Below are 21,334 nucleotides of genomic sequence, written 5' to 3'. Positions count from 1 at the left end.
TTGATGCGCATTGGATTACTCGACCATAGTATGCATTCTGGGTAATTTTTCAACGTGTTGAGAATCAGAAATCGGTCAAAGTATCGAGCAAATATCACACGAATACTGTGAATCGGTGTTCAACTTCTCTCAATTGTTTATGTTACCGGTAAGCTACAATATTTTCTGTATTTTTACCTGATAATCGTATCTGAAACGTGTCTGGCGGTGCTGGAATTTGAAACTCGTCGACTTGAATGGCCGCCATCTTGTCAGAAATGAAGTCAGACTACATTACATTTAGTTGGGCAGGGCCGGTAAATATCGAAATTTTCATCAAAACTTGAAGTGTAATCCATTATGCTTGACCACGGATGACCTTGAAATTTGTAAAGTTGTCATTTATTCTGTAATTTCACGATCAAGTCCATATAATGAGCGTGTTGATGAGTGACAGTAAGACGCATTTTTAAATTTCCGGTATGATGATATTTTCTTTGCGAATGGTGTATAAATATACCGGCTATGCGTTTCTGCGAACAGAATAACATACACTGTACTTTATTTATTTTTGTAGCTATTACGTTCATTTTTTTCGTATATTTTTCCTAAACGATTCAAACATTTGGCTTCACTTTCGTTCCGCCTACAATTGATGAGCGCCCTCATTGTAATTTGTAAATCGACTACCAAACAATGTGATGATAATAATATGAACCTTTTGGGTACAATACACTATTTTTGTGTGTTTAGGTGTATTTTTCGCAGTGCCCGATGTTGTAATCTTCAGTGTAACTAAAATTTCAACAGTAAAAAAGTGTATTTTTTTCGTTGCTGTTACAGAGCAGTATGAGTTGATACCCAAGGCATTGATTTGACAAGATTGTGATTTCTACGCTGTCAAGCACAAGAATTATTCTTTTCATCATTTCCTTGGAAAACTTAAATATACAGCAGCATATAGAAGTAGAATTTTTCAACCAGAATATTTATTCCAGAAGAGATTAATATAAAGACTTCCAAGAGACTATATTACTGGATAGTCCAACAAGATGGTTCTTTCCCAGAGGCAAAGGGAAGAGCTGTAAGTTCTCACTTTGTTGTTTTTCTTGTGTCCTCTTTGTGTCAGTACTTTACAGGCTTCATTTATTTTGTGTTTAAAAACAAACTGATTGTACTTTAATGTGATTGTTCTGTCATCAGGGTGATAATTTCTTCTAATCATGTTAATTAGCAATAAATAATGACAGGTAATTGTTTAGTTGCCTACTTCTTGAAATAGTTACATAACACCTGTCCTGCACTAACAAGAGCGTTGCCAAATTATCATTAAGGCCCAGTGTTTCGGAGACAGTTTTACACTGGGTTGAACTTGAGACTCCCATTCACTCTAAAAAATTCATTCCATTGACATGTACTCATAATGTGTCAACAACAATGAAATATTTGTAATGTAGTCATGAAGATGGAAGAATTAATTTTGAAAATCCCTCAATATTGACCTTTGAATTTTGTAAGAGAGAAGTTGGCATGTGAGCACAGTCAACAATGATAGACTTTAACTTTCTATGTAGTAAATTCTATCTACTAAAACTTGACAGGTGAAAACAACTTATTTGATATGTGTTCTATTGTAGTTGTTGTGAACTTTGACCTCTGCATGATACATCATCAGGCAAAGAGTGAAATGTAATGTTGGTTTGACTTCAACTAAGGTTTAATTCACACACACCGACAGGTGAAAAATAACCTTTTGGGCCATGAGCTATTACTGTGAAAGATTTCTTTCTTTGACACATATGGTGTGCAACATAAATGTGGAGCTTTGTTGAAAAATAACAAGTTGACCATGAGATGTTGATATTTTGCTCTCATCATGTTTGTAAAGTGAAAAAGCTTTAATGGAATTTCAAGTTCATCCTAAATCGACAAATTGAAGTTGTTTTGCAGTACATACATGTGTCTGTTATGTGTTTTTGAGTTCATTTGAACCCTTATCCTTGTGGTCTAAACTGTGTACATTGTTGTGTTTGTAAGTCAACCAAGCTATGTGTCAACAGAGCTCCTGTCAACAAAAGTGAACTAAGGTGAACCTGCTGTACAAATCATTACTTGTGTAAGCCAGCATAAACTGACATAGTATGATACTGAGCTATAACAATAGGCAAACCATGTCACGTTTGTTGTTGCATGAGAAAACGGAAGAGAAACTTGATGATGTGTATAAAGATCAAAATAGTTCATAGTAACATATATACATATTGTTCCAGGGAGAGGTTATAATAGTGTATTATGCATTTGTCAAAGTTCAAGGTGTAATGGAAACTTGTACAATACATATTTTGTATTGACATAAGTCACATTATGTGTGACAACTGATATGCCTGCTATTCCATATCTAAGATAGTGGCACTGTGTGTCTGTGGTAACTGCTGATGGTGTAACTTCCATGTTGTGATCATCAGTGATGTTCTCAGAATAAGGATACTTGGTAGTTTTGTTCACAATCAGATTCATAGTAATTTTGCTGTGTTTGCTATATAATATAAAACAAGCACATCATGATATTCAGTCGTAAAAATGCATGGGTTCAAGGTTAAATTGTTGGTTTTACAAGGTCATTTCTTCAGAAATTGTACTGCAATAGGGATGTGTCCTACAGTGATGAACTCCGTGTGTGTGTGTGTGTGTGTGTGTGTGTGTGTGTGTGTGTGTGTGTGTGTGTGTGTGTGTGTGTACATGTAGTAAATAAATTATGATAAGGATATCTGGTCAGAAATAATGAAATTTGATCTTACAAGTAGGTCACAGAGGTTGTTTTTTATGGTTTCGATGAATGCTCAGAATTAATGAAAGAAATTAAATAATAGTAGCCACTGTCACTGTTTTATAACATTTACAGTTTAACTTTATACTGAGAATGAAAAGCATTTCTTCTTCATATTTAACTGTGATGTCCAGCCAAGCCATGGTGGTTAACCATTGCCAAGGACAGTGATAATTAGAATTAGGCCATCTGTCTAGTTCTCAAGTCATTACAGAAATTGTCTACCATGCTTCAATGATAATATAGAATGTAAAATTAGCTTCACCATGAGAAGACATGTGTATGTGTTACAGTAATTAGGTCTGATGGTTTCCAGTGTTCAAGTGTAACATCACATAATTGAATATTATAATAAATTCAAGGCACTGAATTTGATATTATATGTATGCATAGTATAAATGAACTAATGGGTCTGACACTGCCATACTTTGTGTTTGAATGGTTAGAGCATGTCAAAGGGTCAGTATGACATAGGGGTATCTTAGTGCTGTTATCTCGTCAAAAGGTTTGACAGTTGTAAGGAAATCATATATTATAGATGAATGCAATGTCAGTCAAAGTAAAGTAGACAAGATATTACTAGCACACCATGATTATTATTTGAGTCAGTCCGATCTGATAATAGTACACTGTTCTGGTTATGATGTAACTGTATATGTGAAATGTACTTTTTACAAAATAAGTAAATTTTTGTGTGTTTGAAATTCCAACAATGTGCCCTTGAATGAAAGATGACAGTTTTTTGTTGTGGGTAAAAATGATGAATATTAAATCTCCAGTGGTGGTGCTGGTGCATCGTATTAACATAGAGGGTACACTGAAGCCCAAATGTCAAAATTATGGTCTTGGAAGACAAGATATGATCGATATTCCAAGAAAATCTGTAGCTATGCAGTGTACAATAATACAAATAAATACATGAAAAGTATATCATGATTGAGCATCATATTCAATGAATTGAATTTCATTTGTAAAATACGATAATCATAAATATCTGCTTGCAAGCTTGTTCTTTTGTAAGAGTTGTGTCAGCAAAGGACTTGAAATATAACTGCTGTAAATTTGTGTTTGTATATCAATGATTAATTAAAGCGTTTACAATATAGGTGTCATATCTTCAAAGTACCAATGTACTGGGCATTCATTTCTCATCTTTTTTCTTATAATTGTCTTGAAAGAAAATAATCCACATATTATAAGTAAGGCATTGATACGTACATGTACATACATACATTTAAACATACAGTTGTTGGTTGTGAATAGTTTACGTAAACTACCACAATTTTCTAAATGAGTTCAATCTCCTTTTTGTCTTCTACAACAATCCAACGAAAAAAACCGAGACAGACTACATCATAATGAAGAGCAGAGAATATTATCCTGAGAATAGATTTTGTTTTAGGATCAATAGCCAAGCGATACATCATGTATCCTATTACCCGTTATTACCAGACATTCAGGGGACATCAGAATACAGGAAAACTAAAAGCCATTAAAAATAAATGTATGCAGATGTTTACTTTTGTTTTCTATTCCCTAGCTATGGCATTGGTACATGTTAGTTCTATAGTGTCTGAATATAATGTGTTGATTTAGTAAGTATCTATTTCTTCAAGTATGGAGGCCATACATGATTAGTCATTCATGGCAAGAGGAATTAAAGACATATGCTAAATAGGTAATGACTAAAGTAATGATGACATTGAAATACAGATTTATATATCACATTTTCTATTTTGTATATGTATCTCCCATTGAACTGAAAGAGATGTCATAACATGTACTCCTCTAGAGATGAGATAAGTAGCAGGACTTAAACTGCATATCGACAAGAATTTCATTAGGATGGTCAATCCACTTCAATCATGTTGCCGTAGCAGCAGACGTCATCATCAGCTCATCTTGTCTCATCCAACAGCAGCATTGCTATTAAGAGACACTGAAGAAGCTTTGGATTTCTTGTCACACCAGTGATACTTCATGCGATGTTCACCTGATGATGTTTTCATGTTTTGGATATCTTAAAGATTGGGCTAGTATTTTGTGCTGTGTTCACCTGACAATATTTTCAGTTTTATTAATATTTTGGATATCTTAGAAATTTGGCAAACACTTTGTGCAATGATAATGTTCACCTTACAATGTTCACTGTTTCATAGTTTTGGTGTCACAGAACGTGGGCTAGCCACTTTATGCCATGCTCACCTGACAATGTTTTCTGTTTCATGGCTTCAGTACATGTATCTTAGAACTTGGCCTAGCACCTTGTGTCATGTTTTTGTTTCAAAATTTTGGTATCACAGAAATTAGGCTAGCACTTTGTACCATGTTCACCTGATACGTCTCCATTTTTCCAATTTGGTATTTACTCTGTGTTATCTATGATGTATTGGTTGACATTACAATTTTGAAAATACCTACAGAATCAATGTTTTTCTGTTTTATTCATATTTTGATATCATAGAATTGGGTATATGTATGATGTCTTTTATGTGTGGGTTACTATTATTAACATATTCTAACATTTTGAAAGATCTACATTATGTTCGATTAATGTCATTCAGTGTAGAGCTCTCGACAAAATTAATTCCATCATTACATTATCATGTTATAACCTTCAAACTAGCTTAGGACCACTACAGACAATCATATTATACTTTCAAGTGAGTGACTCAATGTACATAGAGATTCATTTCAGTCTGTCAGTGAGTGAGGATGATCCTTGCAAATTACATATGCATCAACTGCTGTGTTGTGTTTTAAGGTGGACTTGGTGAGGTCGTCATCATTTACATACAAAAATACCAGTAGCTTTCGCCCAGTAATATCTAACACAACAGGAAATGGAAACCTGCCAGAATTGGCCGTGTCTGACATTTTATTTTTAGAAATTTGTGTATTCCTTCATCGAAAAATAATTTATCATAAAACACATGGGACAACATCTGGTGATTTGAACAAAATACTGTTGTTTTGGTAAATTTTGTGATAAATTAATTCTCCTTCCATGATTATTTGTGTATTAGAATTTCACTTCAAGTCCAATTAGTCACCTAAAAATTTGTAATTCAAACCATTAATTTTAGTACCCTGTAGCAGTTATTTCATTGATATTTCATCATGTACACAAATTTACATCACCAATATAAATTTATGTGTGTACACATATGCACAGATATAGGGCTTTTGAATAGTAATGACTTGTTTTGTTCTTGTACAGAACGGATCTTTGTCAAGTTGTCATAATTATTTTCAATTTTTAAATTGGGGATTCATTAATGATGAAATGTATATGGTAGATTTTGATTATTTGATGGTAACGACTTGTGTATTTTCCATTGACGAAAGTACACATGTACATGTATGAGTCATCAGTCAACAAAGCATGCTTTTTCAACATGTACTCAAGCATTTATATTGTTATCAAAAATATTCCTTTTTTCATTTCTGGAAATAATTCTAAAAGGTACTTTCACTTCATCAAAGTTCAATAATAATGTTACATGATGATGTACATCAAAACTTGTACCAATAAAAAGGAAACAAAAATAACATACAAATGTACTGCCCTGCCTGACAGAAATATAACACGCCAAAAGGTCTCAGTGAGACCTTTGGCGTGTTACATTTCTCTATGTATAATATAATACCAGTAGTGTATGTAGTTGTTGATAGTTGATTTCAGTATTGTGAAATAACGTACTTAGTTTCAGTGGTGTCTTCATTTCAAATAAAATCCCAATGCTAAAATGTGAAATAATTTATGTTAATTCAGTGTTGTCTTCTTTTTCAAATAAAATCCCAGTGGAAATAGGTTAAAAGAAAACATAAGGATCAAAATACAGAAAGTTATCAAATAGTGAAAAGTATTCATTTAGCTTGCCTTTGAGAATAAGAGTTGAGACCCCTTCAAAATGATGTCATGTCTAGCTGTGAAATTGAATGTCGGAGTCTTAGATTTCTCTATCATGAAAAATGAAGTGCTGAAAATGTCAAGTGATACCCTTGCTGATAAGAGATAATTATATTCTCAACTATAAAATATATATATATATATAGGAACTATACACTGTGTCATTGCTAGCCATGGTCTCTAATGTGAATAGTATGGTAAATGGTGAAAATATTTGGAACTGTTTCTCCTTCTATATTTCCCTTCGCACCAATTAATTTATTCATCAAAATGTAGGTTGCGTTATTCTCTCCAAGTTGTGTCTGTATTGCCATCAAATCTATTTCAGCTTATATTTGTATATTGAAAGTCTCAGCTTGTTGTTACTCCCATCAATTCCACCCACATTTAATTACATGTGAGGAAAAGTGTTATTTTCAGTTGGCTGACTTCTCAAGTATGTTAGTCATCATGTATTCAGGGTTGAACATTTACATGTACATCTCACAACCTTGTGTTTAATAATTACATTTGAAAACATGATGTATATGAGGTGGCAAAAAATTTTATAACTGAAAATGTATACCACATGTTAAATGTAACGTTGGGCGAGGGTGTTAACATTGAAATGTACCAGAAAACAACTACCCAATAAAATGACTATTTTAATGACATATGTTCTGCATATGTTTAGTATGGTCAGACCATTTTATACAAATTAGTCAAAATTTATACTTAAAAATCAGTGTCTGAACACAAACTGTACAAAAAAAATTCAATTAAGAAGTGCGATTTATCAAGACGTGAATTTTAACAAAATGCTAGAACAGATACTCTTACTTAAATGGAATTGACCGTGAACAGTGTTGTAATTTCATCATTCAATTATAAATGACTTACGACAATTATTTTGAAAAAACATATTTGATAGCTGTCAGGCAAGGAAACCATTTGTTTTATAAAATATCATTCAGGATGTTGTCTGACATATATAACATTACATATATACATGTTATATACATACGTGTATATGTATCAAAGTATAATGTTAAATTATATTTATAATTGCACCAGTCAAGTAATATGTATATACATTGTATTGTCATGAAACAATTATCTGATAATTAATAGTCTTTATGTGCTAATCTAGAAATTCACATACATGCAGACATATATTCATAATGTGTCAATGATGCCCTATGACATGTACATATAATTTATTTCACAGTCATAATATAAAAAACATCAAATATGTTGTCATCGAGCCGGAACATTTCAGACAGCACATAAACATAGAATTTAGCATCAAATCTATAGAATAGCGTGTTTTTGTTCAGCAAGAATTTATATTTTATCTTATATGTAAGTAGCTATTGGAATTCATCTGTTCAAGTGTGTTTGCATGTCTGTCTGTCTGTTTGTGTTGTGGCAATTTTATAGTGCAGTCCAAATACTGAAGTATCAGATTGAAGGAGATTTTCTTCACAGATATTGTAGGTTTATTTTTTTGCTTAGAAGTTTTCCCAGTTCCTCATTAGTTGTAAATTTTGACATATTTGGATGTGTATTTTATACGCATTGAATCTTGAGTATGTTCAGTTTTATTTTTGTTCACCTGCTTGAGGTATCTTGTTGTCAGAAAGGGTTTAGAGATATTCCCACAGATACATTTCTTTTATACTGAGCTAAAAAAATCATATACGAAGTACATAATAGCTACTTTATAGTGTTACAGAAAACTGTGCATATTCATCAGAATAGAATGATACAGCTGCAACGACTGACATGTAGAATTATATGATGACTGATAATATAACATTCCAATGTGGTGATATAATGCTGTGTTTAGCTGTATATAACAATAACGTTGTGACCTACATGAACATGTCAGGCCTTATGATGAATTCACCTGTGCATAATCTGCATGCAGAGGTTACTGCTATGCAGACTGCCTCAATGTTGTATTATAGTCAGACCATTTTTCACTTTCGTTGGGATATATAGCCAAGACTAGAAATTTGGACAACAGAGAAACCATGTAAAGTGCCGTGAAAGTGTTAAAAACAGTAATTGCAGTGTTCAGATTGTCATGCATTGTAGGTTCTACAATTTGCCAACAGTGTGTGTTGCAGAAAACAGCATGCATCCATTCATACATTTTACATGTACAAATATATAGTAAGTGAATGTATACATTATGTTAAACAACAAAATAAATGTTACTTGTTTTGAATACAAATGTATATTTAGTCATAGTCATAGTCGTAATATAAATACTATACATTTATTGAAATAAAATGGTATTTCCAGGGTTGTCATGGTATTTTTGGGGTGTTGTGATACCCGTAGAAATTAATATTCTGTTTCCTTTGTACATCCTCAACCCTTACATTTATATAATAGTTGCTTAGAATATCATACCTGCCAAAACACAAGGGAATTTCAAAAACATTCCTAGATATATAGTATAATACTGTATACGATATAGAGATCTATATGTGCCTGTTAGTTACATGACAGATCACATTCATATACTCTGTGGACATCATTAAATTCAAGAGATGTATTATAGTTTGTAGCCATTATTAACAGCTATTTTGAATCTAAATTTACTTTAAATAGTGTTATTATAATATGATACATGCTAATAGGAGATGTCTGTTGTCATTAGAGCCCATAGTGGTCACAGGTGGGTTCCCTTAGTAGTTCAGTTTTATCACAGGTAAGGTCTTTCTGTGTAAAGTGTTGTAAACTTTGATCGAGAAATTCCGCCGAGTATTGTCATTGTTGAGCCAGTAAGACAGTTAGAGCTAGTAAGACCTTGCAAGTCTGTGGTTTGAAACATTCATTTAGATAGTGGTTCAGAGATAGCACTGTAACACACAACAAGTGTGTAGGCTAGCAATTCCAGTATTACTATTAACATAATTACATGTAATTGATCAGAATTAGTTATATATGGACCCACTTCCATACAACTCCTTGCAGGTGGAGTATTACAACTTATACAAGTAAAGAACTTCAGTCTAAGCCGATTCTTGTTCTACCAGTCCCTGTCTTGTAAAACTCTAAAAGTCATGATAGAGAGAATGTGATGCAATATGTTACTCCAGTGTATGTGCAGATGCTCGATTGTAGGCGAAGCAAATACGCAAGACATGACATGCCCAACATGATTTCTCATCAGTGCCACTGTAAACGACTGATCAGCTGATATCTTTTCTCCTCTGAAAGTAAAGGATACATTGTTCAAACTTCATGAACCAAAAGGTTATCTTCAAAGCAGTGACATTTTTTTGCCATGCATCTACTACTATAAGAGCTGTCGAATCAGTTTATGAAGTAATAGTAAACAGATGAGCCACCATTACAAGGCTTCTTTTTTTTGGCTACGAATGAGAGTATTGTATGGTGAATTTGTTTCTTGCATGATGATCATGTCTAAAAGAAATCTGATTATTACCTTGTTCTCCGGGGCAATAATTATGTTGATTTATTCTCACCAATCAACTTGCTATAAATCTCAACAGTAGCCCATTTGTGGCATTTTTCGACAACTGCAAAATATATTTGAAATAGTGAGGTCAGAGTGTGACCCACTTGACAACAAACCATTGGATGGTCAGAGGGTGTTAGCAATTCCGTGTAAGCTCCTATACAATGAATGCACTGGTTGTCAGGTGCACATATATCAGGTATCTAGATATACCCTGGATACCTTAGTTTGATTTATAAATAAAGGCAAATTTTATTGGTTGTAGAAACCTATAAATTAATCACTGGCTAGGCTTGGTAACTAATATATGAATGACTTTACCTACTTAACATACATCTGTATTCTTGCTACCAGGGTTTCAATCCCGTGTTTTCCCATGCATGTTATCTTATCAGTGGAGCCATATGGATCAAATATGATTATTCATTTGTTGTAGACCAACTTTTCCTATAACTCTGCCATACAACTGTTTTTCACACCTAAATTTTAATCCTAATCCAAACTGGGCCTTTAGGCCTTGTAAGAGCAAACTTCAAACCAGTTTCAATGACGTTTTGTGTGTTGTTCCATTGGTGTTGTCATGCAATACTAAACGGATCCAAACAGTATACAATAGAAATACAGTAATGCTTGTCATCTTAAGTTTTAAGGCACAGCTTGCCTGGATACCTGTACCAGTAGTATCTAAAGACCTTTGTATTGACATGTTCTATGGTGTTTGTTGTAGCACTGACAACTGAACCTACTGACAGATAGTCGGCAAACAAGACAAACAGCAGTTTTATAGTTTGAAAGCACCTTTAAATAAGTAGTTTGTGGTGAATTACAAAGCTGAATTCTTGCCCCACTAACACTGAAGGTATTATTCTCATAGTGGGGCAGGGCTTGACTGCAGAGTAGAGACAATGAGGTTTCCTATTGTTAAAGGAATGATATATGTAGTATGCATTGTGCATTACAGAAAATATTGTTTATGTAATTATGCAAGTTGTACATGTTTGAACAGAAAATATGGCATTTATACCCTAGTCATTCTGCAACAACATATGTACATTGGTCTGCAGTGCTATGAAATATGGTCAAAATAATTATTCTGCCCTATTTTCCCCAATTTTTGTAAAGTATACATGCACAGGTATGATAATATAATTCTTCAGTATTCTTCATTCAGCCAGAAAGAAAATACTGGTGACATAAGGAATGTGTTGTTACTAGACTTTCACTCGCACATGTAGTGATAAGTCACTTGTATTTTCCGTGGGTGAACAAAGGAAAATATTTGGGAATTATATCGAACTATAGTGTTAGCGTTATATGTCCATCAGCTGTTAGTTGATGTGCTATTGTTCAGTGCACATACTAGCATTAATTACCTATACATGTATCCCGAATACATGGAATAATTACATCCCATCCCTGACTTTGGTGACTTGCAAGAAAAAAGACAAAAAAGAAGATGACATTTTTATCATTTTGACCCCTAATGAAAAATGTTGTATTTTAGTTGAGGGCATATAGTGTATGTAAAGACTTCTTTGGTAACAAATGCCTTGCATGACTGTACAGTCACAGTAGGACATGATTAGAATTGACAAGAAATTTGATGTAAGCCATGCAATTGGTTTCTCATTTACAATGATTTACACATCATGTGATTTGGTTTATGGGCATATGTTATCTTACCTTTGGGTAATTGTTATAGGTCAGAAGTAATTTGATAGGAAAAGGTCATGGTATGTTCTATTCATCGAAAGTATACATCATGAATGACAAGTCTCAATTTTGTTTTTCTAGTTTATTGTCAATCTATACAAGCAATATTTGAAAATAGTATTCCAGTGGAGTGTTCCTCTTAGGATTTCTTGCAAGCAGTAGCTGGAGGTTGTCTGGCTACTTCAACATGTTTCTGTTTGAGGCCAGGAGACAGGTATTCTGTCCTAAAGATGGGGGATTGTGATGTACAGAAAATAAAATGTATATGTAGCCTATGGGTTGGAATCATTGCTATGTTTTCATTTCGATACAAACTGAAGTGATATGAAGGTTTGTCTTTAATTTATCTAAATACCATTATGAATTAACACAAGGGCTTAGATCCCAAAGGCTTATGCTTCTCTTACCCCATAAATTGAATTTTCAGAATTTGTTGTAAGAAATTCACATAAAAGAGATATTCTTTTGTTGTTGGTTAAAATTATTATTAAAAGGTATGAGAGGGGAGGGGATGGGTGGTGTTTGTCGGAGTCACCACATACATGTAGCAAAGGAAAGATGTCTTCAGATTTTGGTGTATCAGTGGCATGTCAGATTGGCTTAGGGCTCATTAGAAAGAATCGCTTGTATTTTAAAACGTACATGTTAGGTGGAATTCCATAGTGTAGTGTATACACAGTATCTTGTCTGACCCCATACTTCTTGTTGGGGAAAGTACAGGGTACAACCTCAGACAGAGTAGCAATGGTTTCAGGCTAGCATCTTGTGACATGCTTCAATTGTCATTGCACATATTCCATATCCATGAGGTCTTTATTATCGCCAATGAATATACATAGGACAAACAACTTCAGTTAACAATTGTGCATTGTATAGTAAAATTATACTATATTCTGCAGCACAAGGAGGGCCTACCTTGTGAAGTCTTTTAGTGATAGACCTACATGTATATTTGTAAACTGTCAAAATTTTATATACCAGTATTGTGCTGTTTGATTGTTTGTTTGTCGTTTGGTTCGCCAAAGTTTACAAAGTACTTAGATATACTATAGACTGTTCTAAAAATGTCAACATTATTTATTATAGTGTTTAGAAATTTGTTGGATTGTTTTTCATGTTGCTTGGTTCACAAAGTTCACAACGTACTCAAAAGCCTCTTACAGTAAATATGTCAGAATAATATATTGCAGTGTTTAGAAATGTGTTTGCTTCTTTGTATTACATATTTGTATGTACATTTCCAAGCTAGGCAAGAATCTGAGTCTAGCTTCACACTTTCTATTGAATTTAGTTGTGAAGTTATAACTAATAAGGACTCTTGTACAAGATGGATTGGTAGACATAATCATGGTATACTAATTACTATACATATGTTAAGTAGTATCTAAATACTTAATGGTTGGCCCTTTTAAAAAATACTCTGAATTAGTTCAGTGTTTTGACATCGACCGCAAATGTTGTGTAGCAGGACCGCTGAGAAAACACAGGTGGACTGTTACAACAAAAGTGAATTATTACTATTGTCAAATTGTAAGGTTTGATTGATTGATTTTGGGTAGTTATTATTGTCAGACTTTTATGTTGTGATTGTCATTTTAATAAGTACCATTATGGTGTTAATGGCCAGCATGTATTCAAGTGATCTCTGATATAGCTATGTCAGTGATATATACACGTACATGTCTGAGTGAGCATAATTTATGCAATATTGGGTCTCAAATTAGCAGTAGTCTAGGTCATACTGACTACTAAACATATCTACAGTACCTGTACATACATCATTCATTACATATAGACTTTCAAATTTATATGGTATGCGAAACCTTAGGAAATCAATAGGAAATTGTGGCTGACATGATTAATACTTGGCTACATTTGTATGTGTGACTACCAAGCATAGAAGTTAATTTGGAGCCCTGTGATATCAATCCTGATTTGCTACAAGAATGTTGTTTTGTAGTTTATTAGAAGTTCAAGGATTCAAATGCTGAAAGTCAAGCTTGGTGTCAAGCAAATTTTGATGAAACTATTTATACATGTACTGTGGTAGTACAGTGTACTATGTTGTGATCTAGTGCAGGTGTGAATCTACATGTAGCGCAAGTGTGAATGCCCTTTTATTTAGTGAAATGTGTTTCTGTATTCCTATTCATGTTAATTTAGTTGTATATAAAAGACTCCAGTGTTTTTATTGAAAGATGGCAACTATACTGTAGCTGTACACATGGAGTTTGGAACTAAACTAAACAGTTATACCTTTAACATCACTTGACTGTTGAAAACCTACATTGTATGATTTCAAATATAAGTTGGACTGTGTGCATGGCCTGCAAACACAGTAATCTCTTTATGCGAGTCAAGTCTTTTATTTCCAATACGAGTGTATTATATTCATTGAAGTGATACAGAGACTGTAAATACTAAATGTTGTCACTGTATTTTATGTTACATTATGTCTGAAGCGTATACTGTGTTGACCTTACAGGGTGGACACACTTTGATACATGTTAATTACATGTACAAACACAGTACAACTGTTTAGGCAATCAATAGATATGGTTATTATAAAATGTTATAATATGTGTATGGCGTTTTACTGATATACTATACTTTTTAATAGTAAATAATGCTCAAACGGTTCTTCCAAGATTTGGAAATTCCACTATAACGAAAAGCTAATAAAAAGAAAATTGAATAGATTTCTATATTTTGTACCATAATTTTGATTGCAACTCCAGAAATGTAACATGTTGGACATCTGGTAAAAATTGCATACATGATTTGTGTACCTCTTACCATATTTGGGCTGGTGAACTCTGGTAACATACCCAGAGATCTCCCTATGATTTAACCTTCGTGCAGTCCTTTAATAACCAGAACACTGGTAAAGAGGCCTAAATACCCTGTGGCATTCAGGTATATTTTTTCCGTACGAAAACAAAAAAAAACAACACAACAGTATTGTCTCTGAGTAAGTAGTATATGTCACCTTCAACATTCTATGAGTAATGCAATCATTGTGCTAGACTATCCAGAACTTTGTTTACACAAGACACTTTTCTATAACACTACAATGAGTGAAGTTTGGGTATATTACAAGGACTGTTGATGAGAACATAAGTACCACTGTTAATCCCAATTAATAACAGTTCAAGTGTCTGTAATTACAAGTTTGAAACCTTTACAAATTTAGCAAAGGTCAGTGGCGATTTCCTTCAACTCTACCCTGACCCCCTTGACAATTTTGTGAACTTTAAATACCTCTATTTCAAAGCAATACCTGTTGCAAGGATAGAGCTAAAAAGATATATTTGAGTTGTATTATTAAGTTGACAGTGAAGATTATAGAAATAGATGGCTTTACAAGTAGCTGTAAGTAGCAAATGTCAATATCTGCAGACTATAGTTAGGAAAATTCAGTGTGCTATACTGATGTTGTAAAGGATACTGAACATTCAACCATCAGAAAACCTAGCGTTAAATGTTCAATATCATGTGACAGCTGGTATGACAACCTTACAACATACCTAGTAAGAAATAACAACACAAAAATACAATATATTTTTTGAAAAAAATTGTATTTATGTAATGTATGATATAATATATATGGTGATGTATGATATAATATATATGATATGGCATAATATAATGTAATAAATGATATGTGATATCGATAACAAATGCATTTATGATATGATGTGATGTATTATTATATGATATGATAATATAATATATAATACAATAAATATAATTTAATATGCATGATATGAGATGTATAAATAACCAGATGTTCTTTAAAATTATGGCAGGCAATACAATATAATTTATAAAGAATTGGTCATATTTTAACCAAATTTCAAATTCAAAATTCCACATAAAATAGTATTGGCGATTGTCATCCAAGAACACTTTGTAAGAGGTATTTCTGGAAATTTATGAACAAAATGAAATTAGTGAGAACTATTACCTGTAGCTGAGTAGGTAAAGCAAATCACAACTCAAGTGTGTGTTTACTGTCTAAATATAACAAGATTAATTTTATTGTTCGCTTGTCAGCGGTGTTGACCTTAGGAGGTCATTCTTAATATTTCACTCAGACTTTTAAAACCTTCAACCTTGTAGAATAAGAGACTCCCTGTCAACCCTCAAGGTATAGAGAGAGTCACTGTAGTTACAGTCCATGCGACAAAGAGAATTAAATATCCGTTGTCGTCAGTGGCTCACAATTGCCTGAGAGGAAGTTTAGAGGCTTTTGGGGACACAATAGCAATCTACTAGTATTGTACACTTAGAAGTTAGGTGTCTTCAATTCATGTGTTGTCCTGCCTGATATGGCTGGATAGGTTCAGATTGTTCCATTTGAAGACTTATAGCCGGTGTAATTGTTGGATCTGTGATTCAACTACACCTGTTCACTATCCAAGTACTGCATGGTGGCGCCACAGATCCAGTGAGTAGATAGGTTAACATAACAAGATGTTTGCCTACATTGTACATGCAGAACCTTTGCCTTTCATACTGTATGATATGGAATATGGAACGAGGCTCAAAAAAAGAGGATGCTGTGATGTCAGGCCTTTAATATACATAATGTAATGTGTTGACGTCATTGTTGGCGATGCCATTAAATGTTAACAGTTAGTGTTGAATAAATTTCCTGATCTCCGATTGTAAAACAAGATACTGACATTTTGATTTGAATTATCCACAATTAAACCGATATTTTGTTGTAAAAATATATACACATAACACCAATTCAGGGTTAATACACTGTTACTCAGTCAGCATAGACATGGTTGTGAGACTTAATTTCCTGATAAATCACTCTCTGACACAATGCAGTACTTTCAGATTGCAAAACTAGAGACCATTTCATCTGTGTTCACAAACCATTGTATTGATGTAATCTTTTGTTCCAAAGATGAAATTACGAAGTTGAAAATTGTTACCTGAAATTTTTACTGCATTTTGCTCAGTATATTAAACAGTATATCAACAACTAAATAAGTTAATCCTCATTCTCCCTAGTGGGTATTTGTACACATTTAAGTACAAGTTAGGAAAAAGAGGAGTAACATTGCAAATTCATTGTAAAATGAGGTACACATACATACTCGTCCGAATATTAATCAGGTCAGACCCTGTTGAAGGTTGTGGGAAAAGAAAGGTCAAACGCACCCAACAGTAAAATGTGTAGGATGGTGAGTGACAGAGCATAGCTTGCACAATATAGATTTGTCATAGATTAGGTGTGGGTAACTACACCTACATGTTGTGTGCTATTGTGGATAACAATATGGTGATTGTTCCTAGTTAGTGGACTATGAAATTGATAGAGTCTAGACAAGGTCATAAAATGTACTAGTAACTACTGTGAATACCTGTACATGGGTGTGTGTCATTGCAACTATTGTCACCTACATGGTATTGGTAGTCTTTCATAAAAAGGAACATATCGTTGCACATGGTCACCAATGTGCCTGGCTAATGAATGACAAAAATGTTTGTTGTAGGTAGGTTTCCGGTACAATTAAACCTGGCAGTGACAAACATTTGGAGCTTTTACCTATAGTGTACCGCTACCAATCACAAACAAAGTCTGAGTACCCAACCTGGGTACACAAATGTATGCTCTGTAACATTTGAGATGTGGAATTGATTTTGTAATCAAAGTTAATTAAGAGAGATCATGATTGTTATGTTAACAGACACCTGTAAGTTTCAGAACTAAGGCCTGAAAAAAAATAGTTTTATTCTGGTTTCTCGACCCCACCTAGTTTTTCACTGCTGACCCTTAACTTTTTTTTACATATTTGAGAACAAAATGATAAAATCATGAAAATTGTTAAATCTTGTCAGAAATAGTGGATGCGGAAACTGATATCAACTTAACAAGACAATATAAAACTGTTCTTCCAATCTGTAATAGCTGTATATATGATGGGAATAGCACAGAGACCGTATGGAAAACAACAGAAAACATAACTACCTGAACTTGACACTCGCACATCTAAAAAAAAAATCAACAATCTACCTACCCCACCTATTCTAAAACTGAGCATAATCGGAACCACACAATTTTTTTTAGGCCAAAGTGTAAGAATGACAACAACAGTCACCAGTATGCTGAATAGCCATATAAAATATCATTTCACTTTTACAACGTAACAGTTCTAAAAACCAAAAAAATTATTCTGAAATATCAAAGTACACAGATCATATTAATCCCAAATAGGCAGAAAATAGAGGTTGTCTATTAATGATATATTTTGGGAAATGCGTGTAATGTCTTTTGCATAAATTTCTTTGTTCTCTCTATGTGTCTCGCCCACTGACTGCCCTTAACAAAAACACTCTAAAACCTCATTTGTGTTTACATCCTTGCAGAAATAAAGCCATTGCTGATTACCTGAGAGCTAACGGATATGAAAGTGCTCTGTCTGAATTCAAAAGAGAGGCTGATATGGTGAGTATGCACTTCTCAATATTTTGAATATACTGTAATTATTAACCTATAATCATTATCTAAAACTACTTACCATCATTCTGCCAAAGCTTTCAACGTTTGGAAAATACGAGTGACCTGAGGGGTCCTTGTCACTACGAGTCGCTCAGCAACTAGTGACAACCCCAATGTCGTGATAATTTTCCAGCTGAATGAAATATTGGAGAATAACATAATTATATCAACACCAGTAATATCAAGGAAAAAGTGGGGAAAGTAATGGCAATTTTGAGTGTTGCGACTCGTATTGCGAACACAGCAGAACCAGTGACGTAGAAACAGGTTGTCATGACATAAGAGGACCAGAGTATATATTCCATATTTTCACTTAAATTTAATAGATTCTACAGCAATCATCTTAGTATTAGTGTGCCGTCTACTAAAAGACAAATTTTGGATTGTGGATCAAAATGATGAAAACAAGGTATTCTTGTGAGTCACCAAATAGTAAAGAGTGGGGAACACCAAATTTTTGTAGAATACACACAAAAAATTGCAATTCATCATTGACGCATTAAAATTGCTTCAGAGACTGATCATATCCCCATGGTTTAACATTCTCTCTTCCATTCTGCCTACAGCCTGGTGAAATTGAAAAAAAATATACAGGTCTACTTGAGAAGAAGTGGACATCAGTTATTAGACTTCAAAAGAAAGTGATGGACTTAGAGTCAAAACTTAATGAATGTGAAAAAGAAGTTAGTAGTGGTGCCCCTACAAGAGATAAACGCTCACCTTCAGAATGGATACCAAGGCCCCCAGAACGCTATTCCCTTTCTGGTCACCGTAGTCCCGTTACCAAAGTTATATTTCACCCAGTTTATAGTCTTATGGTATCATCAGCAGAAGATGCATCTATAAAGGTAATGTATTTAGGAAAGTTTGATTTTTACTGTGTAATGTCCTGTGTATTTTAAAGGCCAATGTATCAGTCCCAGGTTCTTGCATTAGTGTTATCTTATCGTTATCATTGCAGCCGTAAGGGTGAGACAGAATCATTCTTTTGTTCAAGACCAACTTTTTCTATAGCTCTGTTAGACAGTTGTTTCTCTACGAACAAATTTTAAACCCAGTCCAATGTGGGCCTTTGAACAGTGGATGCGCTACCGCACTGGCTGATATGTTATGGGTAAAAGACTTAAGAGGAACATTGTAGGCTAGGGTCGTCATTTCAGTGAGAAAATTGGTTAAATGTCAACTTTTTTGAAATGTTGATCCTACACAACAGAATGGTGCTATGTAATCCGTATGAGTCCATCAATATGATATCACTAACACAAGAACCTGGGATGGAATCATAGGCCTTTAAGGACATCTTTCAGTGTCTGAAGAGATTGTTATTGGATTCATTTTAAAATGTTTACACAAATAAAGTTACCAATAAAGCTGGTGCATAGCAGAAACTGATAAATGAATGAAATACAACTGCTGTACTTTGATATGGAAGTATGTTTAGAATGTATTGATCTTGTCAGAAGGGGAAGTTCCAGGCCTGGGAAGGTGGAGGATGTATGATTCCAAGCATGAAAAAACCATTATTTTTGCTGTATTACGTATTTTACAATCTTAAAAAGAACTAGGAAAACTATATTATATATCTTGGTCCTGAGAAAAATAATTAGTTGTTCCATTTTATTTGGTGAAATAAGCAATAATAATGTTACATTCTGTGGTCTTACAAAACCGTCTGGATCGATATAATTGTCTATATTTAGAAATGGTATACCAAATATATAGCATGTTGTAATGTAATAAATTATTATTATGGTATTGAAAACAATTTGTCCATGTGGTGACACAAGCAGGCAAGGGACTGTATTTACCTGTCTCAAAAAAAAAGGGTGTGTGTCAACTTTTCCCTGCTGACCTTATACTAGGTGTTAGATGTTAGAGATTGCTGATACAATGTATATAGTGATAGTACATATTCACTGTTAATAATCAGAAGTGTGGGGACACTGACACTTGAGAATTTACGTTTTTCAAACACAACCTACACAATATGCATGTAGACAAAAGAACCCACACAAGATAAAATAAATAAAAAATAAAAAAAATAAAAAACTTGTACAACTGATAATATTGCCAATCAAATGCATTTGATAGATAATATAAAAGAGAATTGTAAATATCATTATTTTACAGAATTTAGTAGAATATAATTTAATTTTATCACTGCATATATACATCGTGACTATATTATATGCCCAGAAGTGATTGTATCCATCTGTCCTGTCTTGTATACTGAAATGATATGCATCAAAATCTTAGGTTCTATGAATTTAATATGACATATCAGTCACTGCACGTAAATTTAAAATTTTGAATTCAGAATAGATTTTTATGTGAAAATATATGTACTGATGAAAAATAACAATGATTTAAATCCTTGTCCATGGATTTTGGCACAAGTACTTTGTAAATGTTTGAATTTAACACTAAATTTCAAATGGCTTCCTAACATAACTTCAATGTAAATCTCTATTACTGCTAGTACAATTAAGGAATAAATACTAAGTATTCTGTAGTTCTTGTCAGTGTCTCTTATACAAGACAAATATTTTTGTTTTGAGTTGAAATGATAAAAAATTATCTTCTTGTGAGTTCACCACATACTAAAAGATAGAGGATTGAGAAACGCCAAATTTTGATGTGTTACAAGAAACTGCTGTGCATTAGTGGCACATTAAATCATCTGCAAGAACACGCCAATTCTTGTAACCCAAATAGTCAATGTTAGAAACCTGGTTATTTAACCCGGTAAAGTGGCTAGCTTATACAGTTTCTTCAATCAAATTATAAATGGTATATGCATAATATAGATAGGAATGTCATGATAATCTTAAGGTTTTTTTTACATAGATTACCAATAGACATGGTTCCAAGATGCATCACAAATCTCCCCATACAACACCCAGTTAC

At 33.5% G+C, this 21,334-nt stretch overlaps 1 protein-coding gene across 2 annotated transcripts in view; it reads left to right on the top strand.

Moving 5' to 3' along the window:
- The first annotated feature begins 29 nt into the window (after positions 1–29).
- LOC144449595 (lissencephaly-1 homolog) overlaps positions 30–21,334 on the top strand; it is a 33,464-nt gene continuing 12,159 nt past the window's right edge. For both annotated transcript variants that reach the window (XM_078140161.1, XM_078140160.1), the window contains exons 1-4: positions 30–148; positions 823–1,063; positions 18,295–18,373; positions 18,994–19,275. In XM_078140161.1, the coding sequence (XP_077996287.1) occupies positions 1,032–1,063; positions 18,295–18,373; positions 18,994–19,275 (393 nt within the window). In that variant the 5' untranslated portion in view covers positions 30–148; positions 823–1,031. The remainder of the gene's footprint in view (positions 149–822; positions 1,064–18,294; positions 18,374–18,993; positions 19,276–21,334) is intronic.

The sequence above is a fragment of the Glandiceps talaboti genome, chromosome 18 (assembly GCF_964340395.1).
Source record: "Glandiceps talaboti chromosome 18, keGlaTala1.1, whole genome shotgun sequence".
Lineage (NCBI taxonomy): Eukaryota > Metazoa > Hemichordata > Enteropneusta > Spengelidae > Glandiceps > Glandiceps talaboti.
The sequence above is the reverse complement of the archived record's forward strand: the minus strand, read 5'-3'. Positions and strand labels throughout refer to the sequence as shown.